This window comes from Ictalurus furcatus, chromosome 15, assembly GCF_023375685.1.
Source record: "Ictalurus furcatus strain D&B chromosome 15, Billie_1.0, whole genome shotgun sequence".
NCBI classification, from domain to species: Eukaryota; Metazoa; Chordata; class Actinopteri; order Siluriformes; family Ictaluridae; genus Ictalurus; species Ictalurus furcatus.
This window is the reverse complement of record NC_071269.1, coordinates 10407839-10432353: the sequence shown is the minus strand read 5'-3', so window position 1 is coordinate 10432353 and position 24515 is coordinate 10407839. Positions and strand designations below refer to the sequence as shown.

At 38.2% G+C, this 24515-nt stretch overlaps 1 protein-coding gene across 1 annotated transcript in view; it reads left to right on the top strand.

Moving 5' to 3' along the window:
- Positions 1–12892, top strand: part of soga1 (suppressor of glucose, autophagy associated 1) — a 71687-nt gene extending 58795 nt beyond the window's left edge. Inside the window, exons 9-14 of the mRNA XM_053642866.1 lie at positions 1885–2028; positions 2145–2315; positions 5443–5703; positions 6228–6286; positions 6400–7852; positions 9539–12892. Of these exons, the coding sequence (XP_053498841.1) occupies positions 1885–2028; positions 2145–2315; positions 5443–5703; positions 6228–6286; positions 6400–7852; positions 9539–9691 (2241 nt within the window). The 3' untranslated portion in view covers positions 9692–12892. The remainder of the gene's footprint in view (positions 1–1884; positions 2029–2144; positions 2316–5442; positions 5704–6227; positions 6287–6399; positions 7853–9538) is intronic.
- Positions 12893–24515: the final 11623 nt, after the last annotated feature.

The window sequence follows — 24515 nt, the reverse complement described above, 5'->3', positions numbered from 1 at the left end:
TTTGAACCATTAGCCCCTGGCATGACTATGGATGAAAACAAAACACAAACGGAGGCAGCACAGATGGGAGAAGTGTCAGAATGGTAGCTAGCTAATAGGGTTGAGCTTTTCACAAATAAAAAGGCGAAGGTTCTTCCCTTCAACACCGACTCTCGTTGCATAGCTTTGCACGCGATGGCCCGCTGGTGCCCTTGGAGCTTTAAGCAGTTTGGTTAGCTTAATAGGCAAGTAAAACTGTCATGGTTAAAAATTAGACACGTACCTCATTTGAAGGGATGGAAAAGTCCCCGGGACTTAGACCGCATCATTGTGTAGACGCAAACTGCTTTCATGAGCAAGTCCGACGTCCAACTCTCTCCAATTCTCATAGCTCTCCCGAGAAAACGCACTCGAACACTTACACCACTGAAACAAACACCTCCAACCCATTTGAATGCCTCTCTCACCTACTACGTCTGTAGGAAAGCACCACGTGCTGTCATGAATAATTAAAAGACAATATCTTCTCATAGGATAAGAACACGCAGGCTCATGAATAATTGAGACACTCACACGTCATCGAAGTACTATAGTACATTGCCACGTCACTGCCTATGACATGTGACAGGAAGAGATTTTAAACCCAGAAGATGAAAATAGTGGAAAAAAGCTCAAAATGAACCGGTTTTCTCCTACAATTAAAATTAACGGATGTTAAGATTGTCTTTTATGATGTGCGACACAAACGCCTCTGTTAAAATCTCAGAAAATGTAGTTTAGTGTTTCATGACACTTTAAATAAGCGTTTTTGTATTTCTTTTCAGTTTCACAAGAAATGTAAGAGAAAATTGTCAAGAGAAATTACATGATTGCACTTATGGAACAAAGTAAAAAGAGTTAACTTTACTTTTTGCCTGAGCGGTCATTCAAGCCTCTCGACAAGCTGAAATGTGTTTAGCTATCTGCATAGGCTCACTCAGAAACACATGAGCAGAGAACAGAAAACTGCTAAATGAATTAAAAATCTGCCATTGATCCAAATGCGTTGAAATATTGTGTATGTGGGATACATTTCTCTGTGTTCAAAACCTTTACATATGGCCATGTACCTTGTAACGTGCTCTAGAGATCAGTTTTTCGGTTAAAGTAGCTATGACCATCCTGAGCCGAGATATCTGTGAACAGCTGTATAACCAAAATTTGTTGTGTGCCATGACACAAAGATGGCAGCTGTAGCTAAACCAAGTAAAATAAAATAGAAAATAATTTAAAAACTGGTGGTTTTGCAATGCCAATACATAGAGGTAGTCACTAAAATAAATAGAAAAATTAAAAACGGTCGAGCAACCTGCATTGGGCCACTTGAGATGGAATGACCCTTATAGAAACCTTATTTACAAATAGATTAGCAGTGATTAACAGTAAGTTTGTGCATTAGTTTGGAATTTGTGTTGTATATTTCATGTTAAAAATATTTCCATGTTTATATCTAATGTGAGGAAATATAGGCTTTACAGATGATAAAAATTCAAACAGAAATAAAAAACTAAACTGTATACTATTATTTAAAAACTTTTTAAAAATACAAACATGACAATATTTCTGACCAAAATATTGATATTGATTTATTTGATTTATTTGAAACATGACGTGTGTTAGAAATACACAGGCATTAAGTCTGATCCCACACATTTGGTGGTCCCATTTTTCCCCTCAGTCAAAATGTTCTGGATCTATCACTGTCAATGAAAGACTATAAAGGCAATCAAACACTGTCCAAAAGCCAGGATGTAGCCTGTTGTTTAACTCTAAACAATGTATTTACCATAATATTTTAAAACATAGACAGACTGATAATGCAGTCAGTACCAGTTCACATGAAATGAAGGTATGTTGCCTCTTCAGATTAACAGCATTAAGGAGTTTCACCACCCTCTGGAGGATGATGGCCTTGCCCCTCTCCATGGAGACAATAAGATGGCAGCCACCAAGGAACAGCCACCAAGTCCCACAAACAAAGATTGCAGCCTTCCCGAGAATAACCTTCAGGTAGGTTAATCAGGTTTGAGCAACTGGGTGCACATACAATACGACCTGAATCCATGAATGTAAATTAAATTTTATGATAAACATCTCTAATATTCCTCACTATCCCACCCTACCAGCAGGCTAGTGGTTTGAGTGCGACTTTGTCTGACCTGAAGGTGGCTCTGCAAGATCTGAGCACCGAGCTGCGAGAGGAGCGTCAGAGCTCCCAGGAACTAACACAGCAGTTTGCCCGAGCTAAGGCCTCCTGGGAGGTGGAGCGCACTGAGCTCAAAAGCCTCATCACCCAGGTGCTGGTTTAATTACTGTTTCATTCGCTGCAATACAGAGCTGTGATTTAGCCCCTAGTGTGCCCCTACTGAATCTGAAAGTTAATAGATTTAAAAGGTTATTAGCCACAGAGCTAAGGCTAAGAGTCCACTTAGACATTTTGTAATTGTCACTGATGCCATTAATAAGACCTCAAACATTGATTTGGCTATGGTGAATTAACTGTGTTCCATTTCATGAAGCCTGATGGCTAAATGCAGCAATCATTTGCAAACCTTTCAAACCAGACACTTAACACCAAGCTTTGAATCCGCACTATTACAACAAACCCTGTCTGAACCACACAATGTTCCAAATGAAGGCTGAATAAAACACCACATTCCTGTTTATAGCACCATCATCAGATGAAATTTAAAACCTGTAAGTCAATGTTGTTTCATTTTGATTCAAGGGAAAATTAGTACATTAAATAAACCCTTAAATAAGGATGGGCTTACTTAATAAATGTTATTTAATGTTACTTTTCCATTCAGCTAATATAACTGCTAAGCCTAAATGTCCACTTGTACTAAGATATGCTTTATTCTAAATTAATATCATTGTTTGTAACCAACTTATTAAATAATCACTTCAGTATACACCAAGTTGGGCTACACACAAACAGTCAGTTCGTTCCAAAAATCCTTCCAAGTTACTCAACTGAGCTAACAGCATTGGCATAAAACAGTGTCATATTCCATCGAACACTGGTAGAGACAACCTTCTGGCTGTTAAAACTGTGTCCAACTAGTTTGCCAGTCTGATCTTAATACAAATGCATAACTGACTGAACAAATTAAACTGAGGGAATTGAGCACAATTTACAATATGGCACATTATGCGTGGTAGTAAATGTTGTCTTGTTATATCAATAACATCAAGGCCATATTATAGTATTCATCAGTGGCTTCCATGCAAATATGCTATAATTCTTGCCAATCTTTAATTATCTGCCACAATTGTCTCTCTTTAATTCTTTGCCACTCTTGCCCCCTTTAAAATTGGTCTGGTCATACAACAGGCTACTGTGTCTTTAGTATTTGTTTACATTTCCCCTGGCCCTGAAATTAGCTCTACCATTGGTGGAACAGAACTGCTCACCTGGGCTCTTTTTTCTGGTCTTGTGCCAAAACTGTCTCATGTTTTCCAGTTCTCAGTTGTACGTGTGTTTATTTATATGAGCTTGTAGTCATAGAAAACCCCAGGTTTTCATGAAAGTGGATGGGGTGGTTTTTGGATAGGAAAGAAGGCTTGCCAGTGTTCTCATTGCAATTGCAAAAGCTGCTTTAAAATTACAACTCTGTGTATTTATTAAATGTTATTATTATATAACACTTACACTTAGACATCAGTAACTTCCTTCAGCCATGAAGAGTACAGAGTGTATAATTCCAATGTGTAATTGCTATAGTCTTCATCACACCGGGGCTACATTCTTTTATTCAGGTTCAAAGTTATTGATTATACATTGAAATGTTCATGTAAACCAGAGAGAGATTAAGAAATGCTAACATAAGAGATATATATATTGTATATTATTGAAGAATATGTTAAATACAGTCTGCTTAATAACTTAATTATCAAGCCAGATGAGATGGAGGGAAGAAACAGATGCATTGTTTGTGTATCAGGCAGAGAATTTGGGTGGGGTGGGGTGGGGGAAGGGTTGAGGTTAGAAAGTGATGATGGATAGGAACAACAGAAAATGCTGCAGACTAGAGCAAGGAAAAAAGAGCTTGCTGAAGGAAAGAACAATGGGAGGTGTGGTCAATTTATTGCTCATGTATTCTTATACATCATATCGGATTGCTATATCATAATATATCTAAAACGTCCCTGCCTTCTGTGTTTCACCAACGCTTATGCTTGGTGTCTCAATCACTGCAGCAAACGTTAACTGATTTGAGAGCTCTCTGAAGGGAGCTCTGTTTGGTCCCCCACAGCCCCAACCGCCCTCCCTTCCTGTCACTCCTCCTTATCCTCCACACTGCTTTTGTTCTGTGATGTGTGCACAAAAAAAAAACACAAAACGGGACAATATAAGCATGAAGAGAGATGATATTTAAGAATAATTTTGGATACTATTCTGTATATGGTTTCTCAGACCCTAATAACAAAGCTGTTCACTTAATCCATCTTGTGATATATTACAGTGGAGATAAAGCATGTTGAATTGATAAGTTAAAGGAAATTAATGCACATTAATTTCAGTAATATTCTGAGATCATATAGATATTGCAGACGCAAAGCCATTTTTATTGCCTACTGCCCACATCTGGTATCATTGATGAACGGACAAATTTCTGGCTATTTGAAATCCTTCAAAGTCCTTCCACAAAGCTCCTGTGTAATTTAAGCATTTCTATGCCACGGTGTATGTGTGGCACATCTTGTAGCTGGGCCCTTTATAAAAGCAAGTGCCAAACACCTCATCAGCACTGGCAACGTGGCATTGTTCCACCAGCTGCTCTACTGCTCCACCCTGCGTCTGGCTCTTTCCCATAGTTCTGAGTAAAACATAGATTTTGGAAGAAGGGGCTTGGGTTTGGAATAAATTAATTTCTCCTCAACAGTGAACACAAACACTGTTAACTTCATTTAACTATTCACAATAAAGCTCATTAGGCTTTGTTTTCCATTGTGAAAAGGGGGAAATATGGCAAACTCCACTCAAACCTGACTCTAATCACGTAATCATCTCATGCCAGGTTCCTTTGGGGTTTATTTGGCCTGCTGGGGTGTGTGACTAATGATCTTCCCAAAAGGCCTGGGTTTTTATAACATAACCTACATGGTCAGATAAAAAGTGTGAGTAGCAGCTTACGCTTTGATCCTCAGCTTGATACAGTGTAATGGAGAAACCACAAAAAGGGATTAGAGACAAAAACAAAGACTAGGTTTTCTGAATATCTGCGTTTAATTAGGTTTGAAGTAATATTTCTATTTGTTGTGTTTTGTTGTCTGTACATTTAGTGGATGGTTCTTCTGTCAACAGATGACTATACTCTGGTTAGCACTTTTCCATGATCACGCTGTCACCATGGTTACTGTTCCCCCATTAGCACATAAAGTATTCAATCCTCATTTGTCTCTCCCTACTCTTTCCAGCTGGAGGGGAAGGCAGGGAAGATGTCTGCAGCTGGTAATGACATGGATCCTCCAGATCTGAAGGGGGCTCTGAAGAGGGAGCGCGAGGAAAACCAGCACCTGCTGGCAGACTCATATGCTGCAGTGATGGATCTGACCAAGCAGTTACAGATTAACGAGAGAAACTGGAGCCGGGAGAAGCTGGAGCTTCTTGAACATTTCAATCAGGAGAGAAACCAGTGGGAGCAGAGGCTCCATGATGCCCAGAGCAAGAGCACACAGGTTAGAGGTCACACTTATGTCACTAGTCATAGGAGTTCATCTTTATTTAATTTCTCGCCTTGATTCTATTTGTCAGGATTACTAACAAGTTTGTGAACTTTTTTTAAAAGTTGTAAGTGTGTCATGAGGCTAAGATAAAATGTACCTTTATTGATCTCATAGGGGAACTTCATGATGTTATGATGTTTCACACTATGTTATGCCTGTCATGCCCCTTACTGGAAATTTAGCAACATTCTGTGTTCAAATTATATATGCTGTTTGTCTGGCTAGCTTCCTTTGAATTTCTTTGATACAAAATATGATAAGATTAACACACACTCACTCACCTCTTAAACAATTGAGCTATTTTGTGTTACCTCCTGATTGTTCTGTGGAAATTTACTTATTCAGCCTCCTCATGAGTATAATAAGAAAGTACCCCATGAGGGAGAGATAGAAAGACCCTGATCTCTATATGACTGAGAAATTAAATTGTTCTAAATAAGCATGCTAAATCTGAAACAAAATATGTTGCTTTTCAGTCTCTTAATTGCAATGGAATATCCACAGATGCACCCACAAATGAAACAACTTTGCAGAGGTAACATTATTTCTAATTTGTGACCCTGTGATACATTAGAGTTCTAAAGTCATTTTCAGTGTCAGATTTTCATTTGTTTCTTCTGTCTATTCAAACCTGCTGTTTCTCTGCAGAACCCAACCGATTTCCTCTTTGTCAGACCTCGAGAGTTTGCTGGATGTCGCTTCTTTCCTTCCACATAATGAGGTCAATGGAATCGCTGAGGGGAAGGCTGGGAAGCACCAGTTTAATGACCTTGTAACCCGCAAAGATCTGAGTGGCCTCAATCAGAAGAACTGGAAGTATCTCAGTAGCGAGTCAGCTTCTCTGGAGAAGACTGAGCCCTTTAAAACCTGGGACTGCCCCAGCACAAGCTTTCCAGAGCTACAACTGAGTGTGGAGCATGTGCAAAGGAGTTACACTGCCCCAGACAAAACAGGTATCCGAATATACTACAGCCCTCCAGCTGTCAGGAGGATGGAAAGGAAGGTCAAGGATCTGAGCTTAAATGATGCCCAGCTGGGACTCAGATTTTTCAGTGCGACTAACTCTGATCAAGCGGTACTGCCTCAACCAACACAAACGTCATCATCACAATTGTCATCCTCTTATGAGCAGTGGCTAAGCTCATTATCCCAGCAGCACAGGGACCTACTGGAGGGCAGGACGGGAAGCTCTGGGGCCCTCCACACCCTTGAGATTTCTGCAAATCTGAGTGACGACATGAAGGAGATGACCAATTGTGTTCGGCAGGCTATTCGTTCCAGCTCTCTTGAGAGGAAATGCAGCAAAGATGCAGGAAGTCAGACTGTGGGCTTCACCAGCACTGGAACACAGACAGCTAAGTTTGTCAGTGTGGGCTTGCAGACAGAGAGTCCAGCCTCCCCAGCCTCCAGAGGGGCAGGATTTCATGGTAAGGTGTGGTCTCCACGCCCATCCACCTCACTCACTTCTGCACGATCCCGCCAGATCTCCTCGTCACTGGAGAAGGTGCACGGCCGCATCGACCGACCCTGCTGCTCACCAAAATACGGCTCACCCAAGCTCACAAGAAGGGTCTCTGCTTCATCCTCATCCTCCAAGCTGGAGACATCTTCTACCTCCTCAAGAGATCGGAGCATGTGGAATCTGCCAAACCGTAGCATCGCCCAGAGTGGATCTGCATGGGCTCGGTCCACCACGACCCGTGACAGTCCCGTACTCAGTGGCCTCAATGATGGTCTGTCCAGCCTCTTCAGTGTTGTGGAGCACACCTCCAGCATGGAGTCACTCTGGAGGGGTGACACATGCCCTGGAAGGCAAGCTGCAGGCAAGCCCTCTTGCCCCAGTGTTGGCATTAGCCTTGGTGAGTCCAGCACTCAGAAGTACGGCATTGTGCAGGAGTTCTTTCAGAATGTGTGTGGACGGACATTGCCAGGAGAGAAGACTGCAACCATAGATGAGCCCAAGCCTGAGTGTCTCACTGGTGCCCTGATGGGAACAGACAGCGTCACTAAGATCGTCAATAAGAGGTTCATGAGACAGACATTGCGGGATGATGCAGTAGTCAGTGAGAAGGAGTCTCATTCAAGTGCCAGTAGTCCAGAGGTGAGGGTTGACAAATTAAGTAGAATTTCACAAGGTCCAAAATAATCTGAACTCTACTATGAAATTATGACCATAAAGCCATGATAATTGTACTTACAATACTAATCCACTTGATTGATATTATCACTAGTTTAAGGCCATACTACGGGCCATATTTAGACTCAAAAGATACTTAATCAAGGTCATGACATTTGCTATTATTCATTCTCAAATGAATTTATTTTACCCTTGTTTTGGTTAATTGTTGCTCTCCCCTAAAAAAAAAAAACATGCCCACACTTTAATGGATAAACTGACTAGGGACTAATACAATTACAGCTCAGTTTAAGTTGGTGTAGTTTATAAATTATTTTAAGAATCAGCATGCCAGACAGTGGGCCCTATAAAATAAATAAATAAATAATTTTTTTAATGGAAAAGTAGCATTTATTTTGTCATAATTGAATGCTTTTTTTGTCTTAATTTATGGGTTTGTGTTGCTTTCTTTATTTTAATATTCTTAAATTAATACCAATAATATAAAATGTCTGCTTTTCACAAAATGTTCTAGATGGTACTCTTAATCTCTGACCTAGTGAACTAGAAACTTAATAAAAATGAGCAATTTAAACTCAACAGTGTAATCCATATATTAAAGTGCAGTAGTCCATGCAAATTATATTATTTGAAGTGGATCAATTCAAGGTTTACATTAGTTAATCTTCTTGCACGTAAATTTACACAATCTCAGGAGCACAAGTTTTTACTGGAAAATTTACTGGATTTTTATGAATTCAGTATTCATATGAACAATTTCCGAATAAATCCATTCGTATCCAGCTTGATAAATGAGGCTCAATGTTTAGTGTATATATAAATTGCATTACATTGCATAAATATTGCGATTACAATAAATTGACAGACAAAGACTCCTGGTCAAAGTAGATATCACACAAAAAATAAGTACCTACATTCAGGGTCAAAATCACATGTAACTGAGGCACTCAGTTACATGGACACACAGCTGCACATTGGACACAGCTGTGCAGTGTTCACAATTTTGGTATTAACTCCTCATTAGAGTCTGTTTAACTGCCTTCTGTCAAATGTTATTTCCAGTATTCATAACAGTTAATGAACATTATTCAGTTAACTGCTATAAGAGAGGAAACATCTTTAATGAGGTGTAATCAAGTGTCATTAAATACAAATTTCCTGTCAGTGGTGGTGCATGGGTTCTATGTGTTTGACGGAGGTGATATGGAGAAATAATGAACAAAGAATATTAAACACATAGCAAAGCTATAAATGCCATATCAATATTTCAGCCTGTAGCCTTACTATAGCATAATCAGTACATGCTTCATGCAAAAGCAGTACACAGTGTAAAACAAAAAGTGGCATGGCTGCTTCTGGTATAAAATGGGCTTCATCTGCAAACCCAAGATACCTGCGTCTGTTGTTTAAAACTTTTAAAGGAGTTGTACTAAATGTTATTGGAAATGTAGTAAACGTTAGTAGATATACAGGGTATAACATAACTGAATAGTGACTTTAGTGTTCATATATTGGTTCCTCAAATGGTTAACCATGTATTTATATACCATACCTACTCTGAATTTTGAAGTTTGTTCTAGGAGCCGATGAGTATAATTCAGTGTTAATAAGTTTGTTTTAACATATTAATAGTAAGTCATTTCTTCCTAGGATTCATCTTGTGACTGCAAATCACAGTCCCTCACCTCTTGTTTTGCTCGCTCCTCCCGCTCCACTGTTCGGCACACCCACAGTCAGTGCAAGCACCGCATACAGGAGACTGCCTTGGGAAACGACGAGAGATTGGATGTCAGCACTGAGTGATGGAAAAGAGGGCATGACTTCTATCACTGCTTTAAGACAAACACATGCAGATACTGCCTCACACATACTACCACATAAATGCACTGCCATGTATAAACTTGCACATAAACAAACACAAAGCCACAGTAGAATACATCAGGACATTTCCAAGAACCAGTGATTAGCAAATGGATTGATGCCAAGGAATATCACTCAGCCAGCCTGACCTCCGTTTTGAGGTCACTAGCCTGTATCCAACCAGCAGGACAGCTCAACTCTGCCATCTTAATGAACAGGCCTTTGGATAAACATGAGGGATCACTCTTCTGTGAATAATAGGGGTTGATATGCAGAGTAACAAGTAGAATGAAAACATGTAGAATTAAGTTGCCTGACAAAAAAGACAGTGATTTTTTTGTGCATTACACTGCTCAAATCCCAGTTGGATTTAATGGATTTAGAGATTTACTTTCTAAAGATTTAGGTAATTAAGGCCTCAAACAGACATCTACAGGTTTTATTTTCATCCCCATAATCACAAACAAAAATGGTTCCATGGTGTAAATCTCACAGTTCATCATTCTCATTCATGCTGCACTGGGGAGCTTCTTTAAAAGCATTATTTTGTATTTTGCTATATTACTGTAAAATGACTATGATGTGTGACAGACTGAACATGCTTATTCAGAACACATGATCAAGTTAGTTTTAGTGTTTATTTCGGACTAGTATGGAAGGCACAGGTTAGCCAGGATTTTCTAAGATGGCATTTTTATAAATGGGGGTAGTTGAAAATCTGTGTATGTACCTCCTCATTGTGATTACCCAAGAATGTCATTGATTAAGATCTCTGTTCTATCCATCATCCCTTTCTTCTCACAAGATTAGAGTCTTAGAGTTTGTCAATCAACATTAACTTTTATGAAGCCATGACAGGAGTTTATTATTGGCAGATGTACATTTTAATTATTGGACACACTATTTTCAAACTTTAAACTATGTATTTATAACTGCCTAAGATTAGAATGGTGCTATACAAATTAAAATCTTTATCATATTTTATGTGATTTGCAGAGCAGTGACATTTCAGTCTTTAGCTGAATGTGTATGATTGCTAGTGATAAAATATTTAATATGTAATATTTAATCTAGTTGACTGGTAGATGATGCAGTCAGCATTAAACACTGTATGGGGTGTAGAATGATGACCTTGAAAAAAATGCAGACTTTTCGCTGCTATCAGAGCGCTTTCTATACACCCACACACTTTTGCTCTATCCCACTACTTGTTCACACATATACACACACACATACACAAAGTGTACAGAGCCTCTCTAAATGGCAAGCCATGATGGTCAGGCTCCTTTGTATGTTAGCCACTTTCTGCCTCAGCTCTTTAATAAAAAGGGCATTAACAGTGAGTCACATTTCTTCATTGCCATTAACTATGGTACTGTCCACAGCATCTGCCATAAAATGTCATTACCAGTCTGTCAATACTTCAAGACACCTCTTGCGTTATACCTCTCGCTGCTACCTCTTTTCTGCAGTTCAGTCTTACTACTCCAAATTCGTTCCTTTTTTGTTTTGAAGGTCTCAAGTGTGCCTTTTTATCATTTAGAAGAAATGAAGATGTTGCATTCAGTATTAGACAGTAAGGAGCTGCATGCAGTGAGAGCACTGGTCAAATTTGCAGGGGACTCAGTAAACACCCATATTTCATTCTTATCTTAAAGCCCAGTATATGCTCCAAAATCTACTGTGGTAGCAGCCATGACGCATCGAACAATTCCCAGCAATGAACTACTCAGATTTTGGTCATTGAACATTTAGTCATAACTAATCATTGCAGCCACAAGACACTTCAGCATCACACTTGTCTAAGGCTGGCATTTGCTGTAGAGGAAAATTTCATACCTGACATTTGGGTGGTTTTCACACTGGGCATGTTTGCTGCAGTCTGAATCCGAGTGCGATTGTTCCTGGTGCCTCCCATGGTGTTAGTCTGGACTCACTATATTGTATTTATTTATTTATTATTTTTTTTGGTGTTATTATGCACAGCAGATATTATGCGCAGCAGTGGACCTCTTCTGTGTCCCACAGCGTTCCCCTGTCACTCATGGTACATGCGTGTTGTGGAAACTAATGATGTCATCATCAGCTAAAATGCAGGTTACCTTAGTTCCTGAACATGTGCAAACCTGAGTATGAGTTGCGCTCACATTCATGAGAATCTTGGCACAGTTCCAGTGCAACCAAAACCAGGCCACCTCCTACAGGTATTCTCGGGTTTGGTACTGCGGTGCGGTTCCTGGTCCGCATGACAGCTTTCACATTACCAATTTTTCATTCAAACCGTGCTCTGTTTGCGACTAAACTACCAGTGTGAAAGCTGCCTTAATACTCTTTGCCTCAATGTGTATTGTGTATGTTGTTGAGCTTGTTCTAAATGATCCCTAAAAATGCACATAGGCTCATGGGAACTCCAGCCAAGTGCTTTAAAACCTTATCTACAAATCTAAAGGACCAAGTTCCAATAGTGTAGTTTCAGTAAATTACTTCCAAACAATTACACAAATTGTCCAGGTTCTTGGTTCATAAGGTCAAAAGAACCGATTCATCTCATAAACAAGCCCTTACTCATCTTCCCTTATCATTCCGCATCCACCTCCCATAACATCTAGCAATACTTAAATGACATAGTAGCTTAATACCATTTGCTAAATTATTGAGAATGCTTGTATATTTCGTTATTTCCCCTCTTTTTTTAAAAAACATTTATTAAATAAATTACTGAGTCAAACAATCTTTAATATTGTAACTTTAAACATACTGTACATATGCAATTTATATTCTTTCTATCTTAGTCTAGAAAAACTCCAGAATGTCTCCGCTGAAGTGGCTTGACCTTCAGAGCTCATATCCTCCCCTTCAATAAAATAAGAACCTTTCTGTGTAAATAGCTCCATTCTGGGGAAGACAATATGCCACAATAAAACTGGCTGAAATTGTTTTTGTCTGGGAAAGGATTGGCTTGGTTGTTGCCTCAAATAAATCTTTCCTGGTTGTTAAAATTCACAAATAAATGTTTGTTGAAACAAGCCTCGGTTTGTCTGTCAAGTTTTTTTCTTTTATTAATTTTAAAATTATTTTATTACTAGCATAAGTGCATACAGTGGGGTCCAAAAGTATGAGGCCACATTGAAAATTTGTTGTTGTTTTTTTTTTCATTGAACTGGAATGTTTTAGAATAAAAATATAACAAAGAAAAAAAAAAATCATTTAAATGTAAGCAAATCTTGATGTTGTCCATGTTAAATCCTTAGACTTATGGCTTCCACTGAAACATGAGTTCAGACAACACTGATGGATTTGATATAACATGGTTCATTAGGTTTTACACAAACTTGTGGAGTCCATGTCAGCTTGAGTGCACACTGTCATTAAAGCAAAAGGGGGACATACCAAATACTAAGAATTTTTTTTTTTACTGAGTTATTGCTGGTAATGTAATTTGTAATGAAAAACAGAAGCATTTTTAGTAGTTGTCTTAGACACCACTGTATGTGCAATTTTGTTTCTCAAAATCTTGCTTGGCCTTGAAGCCTATTTACATACTGACATACATTTAGCACCCTTATTTCTCTGTCTACCTTCCAGGCCCAGATGTTGTTCTAGTGGCTGATTTGAGCAGATGCAGGCAGACATGATGAAATAGCATGCAACACATGCTGACAGAGAATGAGAGTAAAAGAACTAGGGAAAAGAGGAAGGTTAGATTCATGAACATAAAGCAAACTAGGGCAGAAAGAAGAATGTCTAGAGGTAGTCTCTGGGTGTGGTGCAAGAGGACACAGAGAGAGAGAGAGAGAGATCATGGAGAGGGAGTGAGCATGTGCTGGTGCTGGGTTTACTTCCTGGGAAAATCTGTGATTCTTCCATGAGACATTTTTTCCCTCTGACTCATTTTCCCTTTTTTTTTTTTTAGTTTATGTTTAAATATCAGCATGAGTTTCACAGGATGTGACCTAACACTGATTTCATTCAAAATTAACCCAATCATTGCTGGAACATGGGACCAAAATCAGGAGGGGGAGAAAAGAGATAAAGATGAAAAAGAAATTAGATTCACAGTCACCGTCATCCATCCATCCATACGTTTATTTCCTGTGCCACTTATCCTACACAGGGCCGCAGGGATCCTGGAGCCTATCCCAGGGGACTCTGGACACAAGGTGGGGGACACCCTGAACAGGGTGCCAACCCATAGCAGGGCACAATCACACATCACAGACCCATTCACACACTACGGACAATATAGACACCAATCAGCCTACAAAGCATGTTTGGACTGGGGGAGGAAACCCCTAAGCACAGGGAGAACATACAAAGTCCACGCACACGGGGCGGAGGGAACTTAGCCCTCAACCCTGGAGGTGCAAGGGAAATGTGCCCCCCAGAGGACGTGAATCTTGTGAGTGTGCACACACTTGCCTTCTGAAGATGCCAGTTGACATAGGTAAATTAACATAAAGCATGAGTAAACAGGTCAGGTATTTCAAACTGACCAATCAGAGTCTACTTAGCCAGACCGGAAGTGTGAAGTCCATCTATTTATTTATGTTATATAAATATGAATTCACTCAGAAAAAGGCTTGATAATTTTTGTATGTCTATTAAAATATTACAGAATTACTGGTTATGTTTACACACTAGCCATAACCTGTGCTCAGTAAGATTCTGCTATAGAGACCCCATGTGTCAGTCAGCAGTACACATTACTAAAATATTACGCTTAGCTATCTGGTAATATAACGTTATATTTAAAGCCGGTTTTAAAGTCGAGTCGATGCAGCTTGCAAGTGGTGAACTGTGTTTAAACAGGGGAGCATTATGTACAGTTGGTTATCATGTATGTGTGAGTAGCAAATACAAGTGGCATAGATATTTTTCACTTTTACATTTTTTTCTCTGCTTTAATTAATCTCCAATAAATTAATCTCCAGTTTTATTTTCCAATAAAATAAAACTGAACAGGCCAGTTTTCTGTAGTGTTTGTTTATTATGCTTATTCGTCACTTATGGAAATAATTTGGTTAGCAAGGTTTGAAAAGCTTGTCAAATATTTACATTAGCTCATTAATGTAGAACAAAATGGTCTTTTGCAAGTGACCAACAAAACATTTATTCCATTTGTGTTTGGGTTTTATCAAAATGACTAGAGATCCCAGTTGTCAGTACACACGTATGTAACAGTTGCCAATTCTTCAATGGGACATGAGTGAACACTGTCTAACCTGGATGCATTGGCTCAGGTCCTCCTTTGCATATGAAGTGTGTGTGTGTGTGTGTGTGTGTGTGTGTGTGTGTGTGTGTGTGTGTAAGTAATACAAATCTATTGTCCTTTGCTAGAGCTAATGGATTAATTGACTTTATTAAGACTATATTAAGTCTTACCATGAAAGATATGTATTAGTAAAGGAAATTAAACCTCTCCTGAAACATAACTACTTCTGTAAGATAAGAGCATCTGCCAAATGGCATAAATCTAAATTTACTTTGAGTCTGCTAGCTACAGACATGAACCTTTATTAGTGCTATTGGAAAGGTAGCATTCTTTTAACTTCATGAGAGAATGGCATCTATAAGTTGTAATATACTGTACATTTCTGAGCAAAAAAAAATCAGTTCTCTATTTGTGGCTGTTGCTGCTTAGGAATATATTGTGATGAAATTGAAATGCCACAAGATGAAGGCTCAGTTATAATTAACAATCATGGAAAAGTCTCCTCTGAAAGTACTGAACAGCAAGGCCAGTTCTTTATTTTTTGCTAAATGATGAAGACATTTGGGTTTGAGATAAAATATGACTGAGATAGTAGAGCAGAATTTCAGCTTTTATTTCCTGATATTTACACCTAGACGTGTTAAACAACTTACAGTATGGCACCTTTGGTGGCAGACCACCAATTGTTTTGGTGAGCAAAAGTATTGGAGCAGTCTTAGAGTAAATAACACTTGTGTTTTGGGTCATTGTGTCATATCACAGCAAACCAGTGACTCCATTTCCCAGAAACCCTACGATTAGTGGACAACCCTCTCTACCACCTGAGCCACAGCCACCCACAAAAAACTTTGGTCTGCACCAAAAAATGTCTGCTGTTACTGTTGCCAAACAACTCTATCTTTGATTTGTTTGTCCAGAGCACATTATTCCAAAAGGACTGGTCTTTGCCTATATGCTCATTGGCAAACTGTAGTCTTGAAAAGGCTTTTTCCTGGCACCTCCCATGCAGGTCAAATTTGTCTTTCTGATTGTAGAAGCATGCACTTTGACAACAGTTGCAAGACTTACTAGCAGATCCTGTGATGAAATGTTAGGGTTCTTGGAGACTTCTTTTTGCATCAGACGGTCTGCTCTTGGGCTGAATTTGCTGGGACGGTCAGTCCTGGACAAATTGGCAGTCGTTTGAAATCTGCGTCATTTTTAGATTATTTTCCTTACAGTGGAATGATGTATTTCAAATAATTTGTAGATCTTTTTAAATCCCTTGCCAGACTCATAGGCATCAACAACCTTTTTTCTGAAGGCCTTACAGAACTCTTTAGATCTTGGCATGATGACACCACACACCTCAATAACAAAGGGAACACCAGACACTAGATATGAGAGGTATAAATAAGACCGGTTCCACCTGCACTCCCTAAGCTGGTTCTAATCACTGGCACCCAATCTTGAACACCTGATTCTAATTTTATGGATTTGAAGATGTGACAAATGTAGGGGTGTACTTACTTTTTCCGTGTGACTGATCTGTTGTTTCTTCATTTAAATTGTGAAAAATACTACAAAATGTCAGTTTTATGTGTCATTTGATAGAGTGGATAACCTTAATTAATAGGCACTGTTTCAAAGAGGATCAAATGTTTACTTGTCCAAATATATCAAAAAAGCCAATGATTTCCATGGGGTGTACTTATTTTTTCACATGACTGTAGTTATTATTTAACCTTAAGGTTTATTATTAAACCTTGAAGATGGGTTTTATTATAATGTTTGTGTCTCTGAATTTAAATGGGAAAATAAATGGCTTATGTTATATAATGTTATTGATATTGGCTTGCTTTATTAGAAAAAAATAGAAATAGTGACTGAGACCTCATCATCCAGTATTGAGAAGCAAGAGGAAGATGAGGAGCTTTTGGTCAAAAGCCCTGATTCTGAGGAAAACATGTTATGATCAACTCAAGATTGATTAAACAAAGATGTTCTCTAACAGGACAGACTGATGTGTTCCTACTGAGGTGTTCGGGTAAGAAAAACTGTCTGTTGTGCCTTGAAGCTGAACCACATGCACTTAAGCACAGAACATGGACTGGGCCTTGAAAATAATGAATTGTCAGTAATATATTAGAGTAGCTACAGCCAACTAGTGATTAAAAATTTGTTTTGTGCTAATATGAAAATAATACTAAATATAGTTAGACATAGTGATCATTAGGATCCAAGCAGTGCTACTTTATTAGACCTGGCTTTCCAATTGATGCAATTTGCTGATAAACTTTAATAATAAAATGAATAAATTAATAAAATTAAAAATAAGATAAAACCATAAATATTTTTTAAAAATTAATTTAATTCATGACTTGTAAAGTCATGTTGAAAGAAAACATTTAGTATTTAGCTGTAAGTATTAATGACTAGTTGGTATAAAGTAGCTAGACTGTTATATTTATATACAGTGTAAATTTTACTTGAATATTTTGTACAAATGCAGCAGTCGGGCAGTTCTCAGTATTCAGACAGAGTGGTTTTTGCTGTTTATTTTCTCTTTCAATTCAGTTTACTCAAACCAAGTAAAAAGGACATCTCCAGTTTTTTTTTTTAAAATAATTTATTTTATTCATTATTTTTTACAATTTTAAATGCTAAATCAAGAAATAGGTGCGATACTGTCAGTAAAGTGCCGTGTCCAGCCTTTCATTTTAATTATTTGTTTCAACTGAATGGGCTTTTTTTTTCTTTTTTTTTTTTTAAATCAAATTAATGGATTGGAAGTAAGAAATAAACAATTCATGCTAAATAATATTTTTGATATAGTGCAAAGAAAGAAGAAGAAGCTTTTCTTATTGATATTTTATCTGTAAATTTCCAACAATGAAGCAATATAGTAAAAATAGTTTTGGTTACCTTACACTTTTCTGACGGTTTGTCATGTCCAAGCTGCATTTTATTTTAAACATGGTGTGTTTTTGCCAACAGAAATATTATATGTCTGTGCTGCTTACTAATTAATCAAATTAACCAGCTTGTGCTGTATGAACTTAATAAAGTTGTCTTTTATATATTTCATATAAGGTTTATATTAACAAGTTACAGTTATGTAATGTTATGTAATGGATTGTATGTTCTAATGGAATAACGTCAGGTTCAGGATGGCCAATAATATATTATGATTGTCATTGTTGAATCTAATTTTAAGTTCAATTATCAAACCATTTTTACTTTCATTACTGGATAAGTATTTCATTTGATGAGTGAAAAGGGTAACTGATTCTTCAGGTGTTGATGACTCATGCCTCAGTTTGTTGATTTTGTGCCAACACCATCAATCATATTAAAACTACTTTGAGGACTCGGTTGTATTTGTCCAATTGTTTTAAGTTGTTAAGACTTTTTATTCAGTTTCAGTGAAACCTGAGAAATTGTTAAAATCTTTGCTTTCACAGCATTGCAATTTTTTTTTTAGTAAAACTGTCAGCTGAAACACTGTAGTTTACAGATATGAGGTTGGTATAGAAAAATCAACCACATTTAAAAAAAATAATTTTATCTATGAAAATGAGAAAAACAATTATTATAATCAATATTATGACAGCCAAAAATCTTGCTGGCTCTTTGTTCTGAAATTGTCCCCAATAAGTCCTGAAATGTCTGTGTTCAACTTTGTCATCATTAGTGACCAGAATAATACTTGTCCTCAAAGTGAAGTAAAATTTTCAGGTGTTTAAAAATGGTTTTATCAAAACTCCTGAGTAATAGTGTTTTCCTATGGCTTTCAAATAACACAGATCACTGTTTATTGCTCTGTAAAGCAGTGCCCCCAAAAGTCATAGATATGTCATATGTCCCCATATGCGGGTATGTGTGTGTGTGTGTGTGTGTGCTACATCATCAGTAGTACTCACTACCTAATAAGTAGTAATCACTTATATATGCTGTACACTAAAGTATTAATACCCTGCGCTCCAAAGTGAACAAACTGGGTCAGTCCATCTCAAGGTTGCTTGACTGTTTTTAATTTTCCTCATTTAAACAGAGCTATGGTGCTGTTTCTCCTGTGATAAAAGCAGTAAGTGATTACAGCTCAGAAGTTACTTACTGTGTTTATCACAGGAGAAACAACACCACAGCCAACCTGAGACGGGACATGTAGGTTTATGTAAACAGCTGTATAATTAAAAATGTGTTGTGTGCCATGACACAAAGATGTTTGTTGTAGTTAAACCAAGTTTAACTAAGTTTAACCAACATAAAATACAAAAAAATATATAATATAAATAAATAACTGGTGATTTGGTAATGCCAATACATAGAGGTAATCACGCCAAAATATTTAGGAAAATTTAAAACATTTGAGCAACCAACTTTGCAATTATTGGACCAATTGAGATGGAATGACCCTACTGTAATATCTCAAATCTTGCATACATTTATGTTTTAACACACAAAGAGCACACACAAGGGGACAAACCTAAGTTTAATCTAAAAAGTGTCTGAGAGTATCATTATATACACCCAGTATGTACTTAAATCCAACACTATTGAGAAAACTACCCTTTCATAATTGAATCATATTTGCTGAGTCAGTAGTATCTCCAGTTTGTTCCAAACAATATATAAATGTGTGTGTTCTCCTGAGAAACATGTCTGCAGGAAACCCAATCTGATTTTAGTAGGTCAGTGCAGATATGTGAAGAGAAACTGTCCAGCAAACACAATTCCACAGGAAGTGCCACAGACTCTTATTCTCTTACAGATGCAAAGGATCATAATAGACAATAGATATTACATTATGTTGTCCTTTGCTCTGGGCTCCATATTTACTGTTGTGTGCAAGTGTGTGTGTGTGTGTGTGTGTGTGTGTGTGTGTGTGTGTGTGTGTGTGTGTACACATAACAATGCATAAGAATGAGAGAAAGGATGCATGTGCAGCTTCTCCAATGAATACAAAATCCAAAGTTCCCAACATACAAATTCAGGCAAATACAGGCAAGACAAAATTGTAAGTGATTATAAAAGTATGCCAAAAGGCATCAAAGGACTATGCCAAATATACATAAATGGTAGAAAGAGGCTAAAGTCACTTTTCAGACAGGGTTGCAGTAATGTAGTAAAGTAGGCCTAAATCATCAGTGCAGAATGTAGCAGTTGTGTGAGTATGCATTAAACGAGAGATTCAATATTGCCCAGAGTTTTTGGACAGCTGACAGTCACACCCATGTGTGGGGCTCCCCAAGCTAATGCCACAAAGCTGGAAGCACACAGGTGTATAGGATGTCTTTGTATGCTGTAGCATGACAATTTCCCTTCACTGGAACTAAGGGGCCCAAACTTGTTCCAGAATGACAATGTCCCTGAAGACATGGTTTGCCAAGATTGGTATGGAAGAACTTGAGTGGCCTGCACAGAGTCCTCACCTCAATCCCACTAAACACCTTGGGGATGTACTGGAACGCTGACTGCACCCCAGACCTCCTTACCCAACATCAGTGCCTGACCTCACTAATGCTTCTCTGGCTGAATTTCCGACCGCAAAACCCTAAATTGTATTATGTATTGTGCATTTTTTGCATGAATTGTGAGGACATCTGAAAAGATCATCAGGGTCTCTCTAACCACCATCAACACCTCCTTCAACAACTGCTGCATCCGCAAAGCCACCAGTATTGCGGACAACCCCTCTCACCCTTATTATGGACTATTCACCCTCCTGCCATCTGGCAGAAGGTACAGGAGCAACCATACCACCACCAGCAAACCCTGCATCAGTTTCTTACCTGAGGCAGTCAGATTACAACACTCTGCTGCCTCCCAACGCTCACCTGGACTAGCAGAACACCTAACCCAGTAAGACTCACTACTACTGCACATGGACTAACCCAGTAAGACTTACTGCACACTGCACTTTACATTGCTGCACCAGTCACTTTATATTATGGAACTCATTTTTGCTGCCAGTATTGCTGCTATACTTGTTCCGCTACATTACACAATAGCTTACAGTTTACCGTCCATGTTTACAGTTTACCGTCCATGTTTACAGTCCATGTTCTGTGTATTTATTGTTGTGTATTTACTGTCCTGTGTATTTATTGTTTTGCACTCATCTCACACTGTTGTGTATTTGGACTTTATGTAGTCTTGCACACTGTTCCGTGTTGCTCCATGGTCCTGAAGAAACATCATTTCGTTCCAATGTATACAAGCTGTATAGAGGAATGATAATAAAAACCCACTTGACTTGGCTTGACTTGAATGGGCACAAATTATAACAGCAAAGGGGGGGGGGGGGGGGGGCTGGGGAGACTAATTCTGGAATGGAACATTCAACAAGCACAACAAGGGTTGAATTTGTAAACACTATATGTATATTATGCATAGTCTATGTATACTCTATAGTATTTATCAAGCCTAATGCACTGTAATCATACAACAATTTGTTTGTTTTTATGCATTACTGAAACTGACATAATAATTTGAAATATTTTTACTTTGCGTTTGTGGTGATGCAAATAAAATAATTAAAGTGTGTGTGTGTGTGTGTGTGTGTGTGTGTGTGTGTGTGTGTGTGTGTGTGTGTTATGGGATTTATAGTACTCCCAATTACTCTGGCAGATTATATCAGTCATACAACCCAATACCAGCAAGTGGATGTACTACAAATGAAGGAAATGGCCTATCCAGCAGCCCACATTAAGAATGCAGCAGCTGAATAAATATCACTTCACTTAAATGAAAGGAAGGGTGTGCATTTCCTGTGAGTCCCAGTAAGAACATTAACATACTGATTAGCATTAATGTCAAAGGCATTAAACATGAATGCCTTTTAATAGCTGAATAGAAGGCTCGGCTATGTAAAGCCTGATTCAACTGCAGATTGCTAATCAACCAGTCAATCAGACTGTACATCCAGAAGTCTTTTTGTAAGCTTAAAGGTCAATAGTTTTTCTGTGGGGTAAGGTGGGGGTAAGGTGGAGGATGAAAAGCAAAATTAAGTTTAAAGTTTTTACCCCACGAAATCCACAATTTACAGTCAGAAATAAAATTTTGATATTTACCTTTTGACAAAGTCAAAGTAAAAGGAGATTTGGAAAAAACAGGATAAGACAAAAGAAATAAAAAAAAATATGAGGTAATATAAGGGGATGGTGCTTAGACTATATTACACTAGTTATGCAGTTTACGTAACACTCTCAAACAGAGACAGAGGGATATTTGCCAGATGCCTTACTGACATTACACAAACCAGGTCTGAATTATTTCCAATTCTCCTATTCTTTGCAGAATACTCTATACCAGGTTTCTCTCTTTCTGTCTCACTCTTTCGTCCCAACTTTCTCTTTCCGTCTCACTCTCTCTTTGCATCGATCTTTTTTCAAAACTCCAGCATGCAGTGCAATGCAATTGAAATGACAAACAATCACAGGTTACAAAATCAAAAACAGCTGATAGCCAACTGCTGATGCATCCTTGCTAAATGATCTAAACACATTCTATGCACATTTTGAAGCTAACATCCCAGAGCAACACTGCAGGACCATAACACCCAGGGAGGAACAAGTGCTACAACTATCCACAGATGCCATTAGGAGATGCCCGAGAGGTGTAAAAGAACGCAAACCTGCTGGACCTGACAGAATTCCAGGACATGCAGATATCTTCAACGTGTCCCTGGCTCTACTGTTTCTACCAGTTTCAAGGACACCACAATCATTCTTGTTCATAAAAAATCTGCAATCACGTGTCTGAATGACTAACGCCCCATTGCACTTACTCCCATAATAATTAAGTGCTTTGAGAGGATAGCTGTTGTGTTTTTACACTTACACAGACAGTAAGAAAGACACTCAGATCGGAGATGTCCTTGAACACGTCTTTACTGCTCAACTGCCATTATCGCATTCAACACAACAGTGTGTGTAACACTTTTGAGTTTTCCTCTATGTAAATGCAGTCATGTGTAATATGCATGGTCTCTCCTTAGAGGTCCTACAGGATGAAACGAATTGAGTAAGAGACAGGTAAGAGTAAGAGAAGAAGAAATCGGAGCTTTGGTCTGTAAGCACATGCTCACTCAGCTCTGTTTTGTGATATAACAGCGAAGTTTTTCTTATTTTATGGTATTGTTAACAGAAAATCAGTATTATAGTGGATTTCCAGAGTAATCATTGTTCTTTGGGAAGAAGGTGATGATGTTTGTGTTGGAACTGATATTTTCTTAGGTGCTCTGATTTTTTTTTGTTGGATAAATTTTACCATGTGAGGGTGGCCCACTCTGTGTTGAACAAAATGGTGAGCCAGGCCCTGTGATCAAACGATGGAGGACATTAAGGAGTAACCCAGATCCGAGTGTGAAAAAAGTCTCATATGCAGCTAAGCTGTACACACACGTACACACCCGGGTAGTAACACTGCAAAGGCCTTAAAGGGAACCCGGACTATGAAGACTTGTATGGTTTATTAGATTAACGCTGACATCCACTATATAAATCCGCTATAAAAAAACACTCTAGATGTCAGTTGTTTTTTAAAAATAATAAAAATACTTGCACTCGTAGGCCGCCATTGCTGTTTAGGTCACAATGCATTCTGGGTAGTGACGACAAATGGTTGCAACGGTCTTGAATCTCCAGCGATATAAACACGTCTTCAGCCTTTTCAATTTGAACCCAAGAGTAACATAAGCAAGGAGGCTAATATAGAAGACATTACTCAAATTGTAAATCAAAATGAAGATGATCAGAGAGGTGAGGAGCTGAGAGTGGGGCAAAATCGATGGTGTCTGTGTAGCAACTGCATGTCGATGCCAACCGAGAGCGTTTGTTGTTCAATATAAGCATATGGATTAAACTATCGATTTATGATGAAACGTATTCTAATATAAATAATTTTAGAGATTATCGGCCATCTTGCCATCATATACTTTATCCTGTTAAAATTCTGATGGCCCGCCAACGTGCTGTCGCCATGTCTATGCTATCTACACAGCTTCTGTGTGTAGGAAGGTACTTACCTTTGGAAAGCTAAGTTTCTTGTGAATTGATTGATATAAACCGTTTCAAGATACAATCACAACAGCAGCTACAATCAATGTCTCTGTCTCATAGCATATTATGTTTACATTTATATAATTTTTAAATTACATTGTTACTCCTTGGCACCTGTCTTCTGCACTACCTGTTATATTGGACACTTCCATAATAAAACTGTGTACTGTTCAGCACTATACTGTCACTTACTGTGCCTATTGTCCTGTCTTAGTAGTACTGTACTGTCCTGTGTTTTTAGCACATGTCTGCACATGCACTTTGTGTAGAATGTTTGCAGATCTTATTAGTTCTGTGTCGTCTCATGTGGTTAGTGTGTTGTTTTATGTAGCACCATGGTCCTAAAGGAATGTTGTTTCATTTCACTGTGTACTGTACCAGCTGTATATGGTTGAAATGACAATAAAACCACTTGAACTTGAACTTGAATTAGCATGTTGCTAGCATGAATTAGCACATTGCACAGAAGAAACCCCAGAAATGTAAAAAAAAAAAATAAAAAAATAAAAAA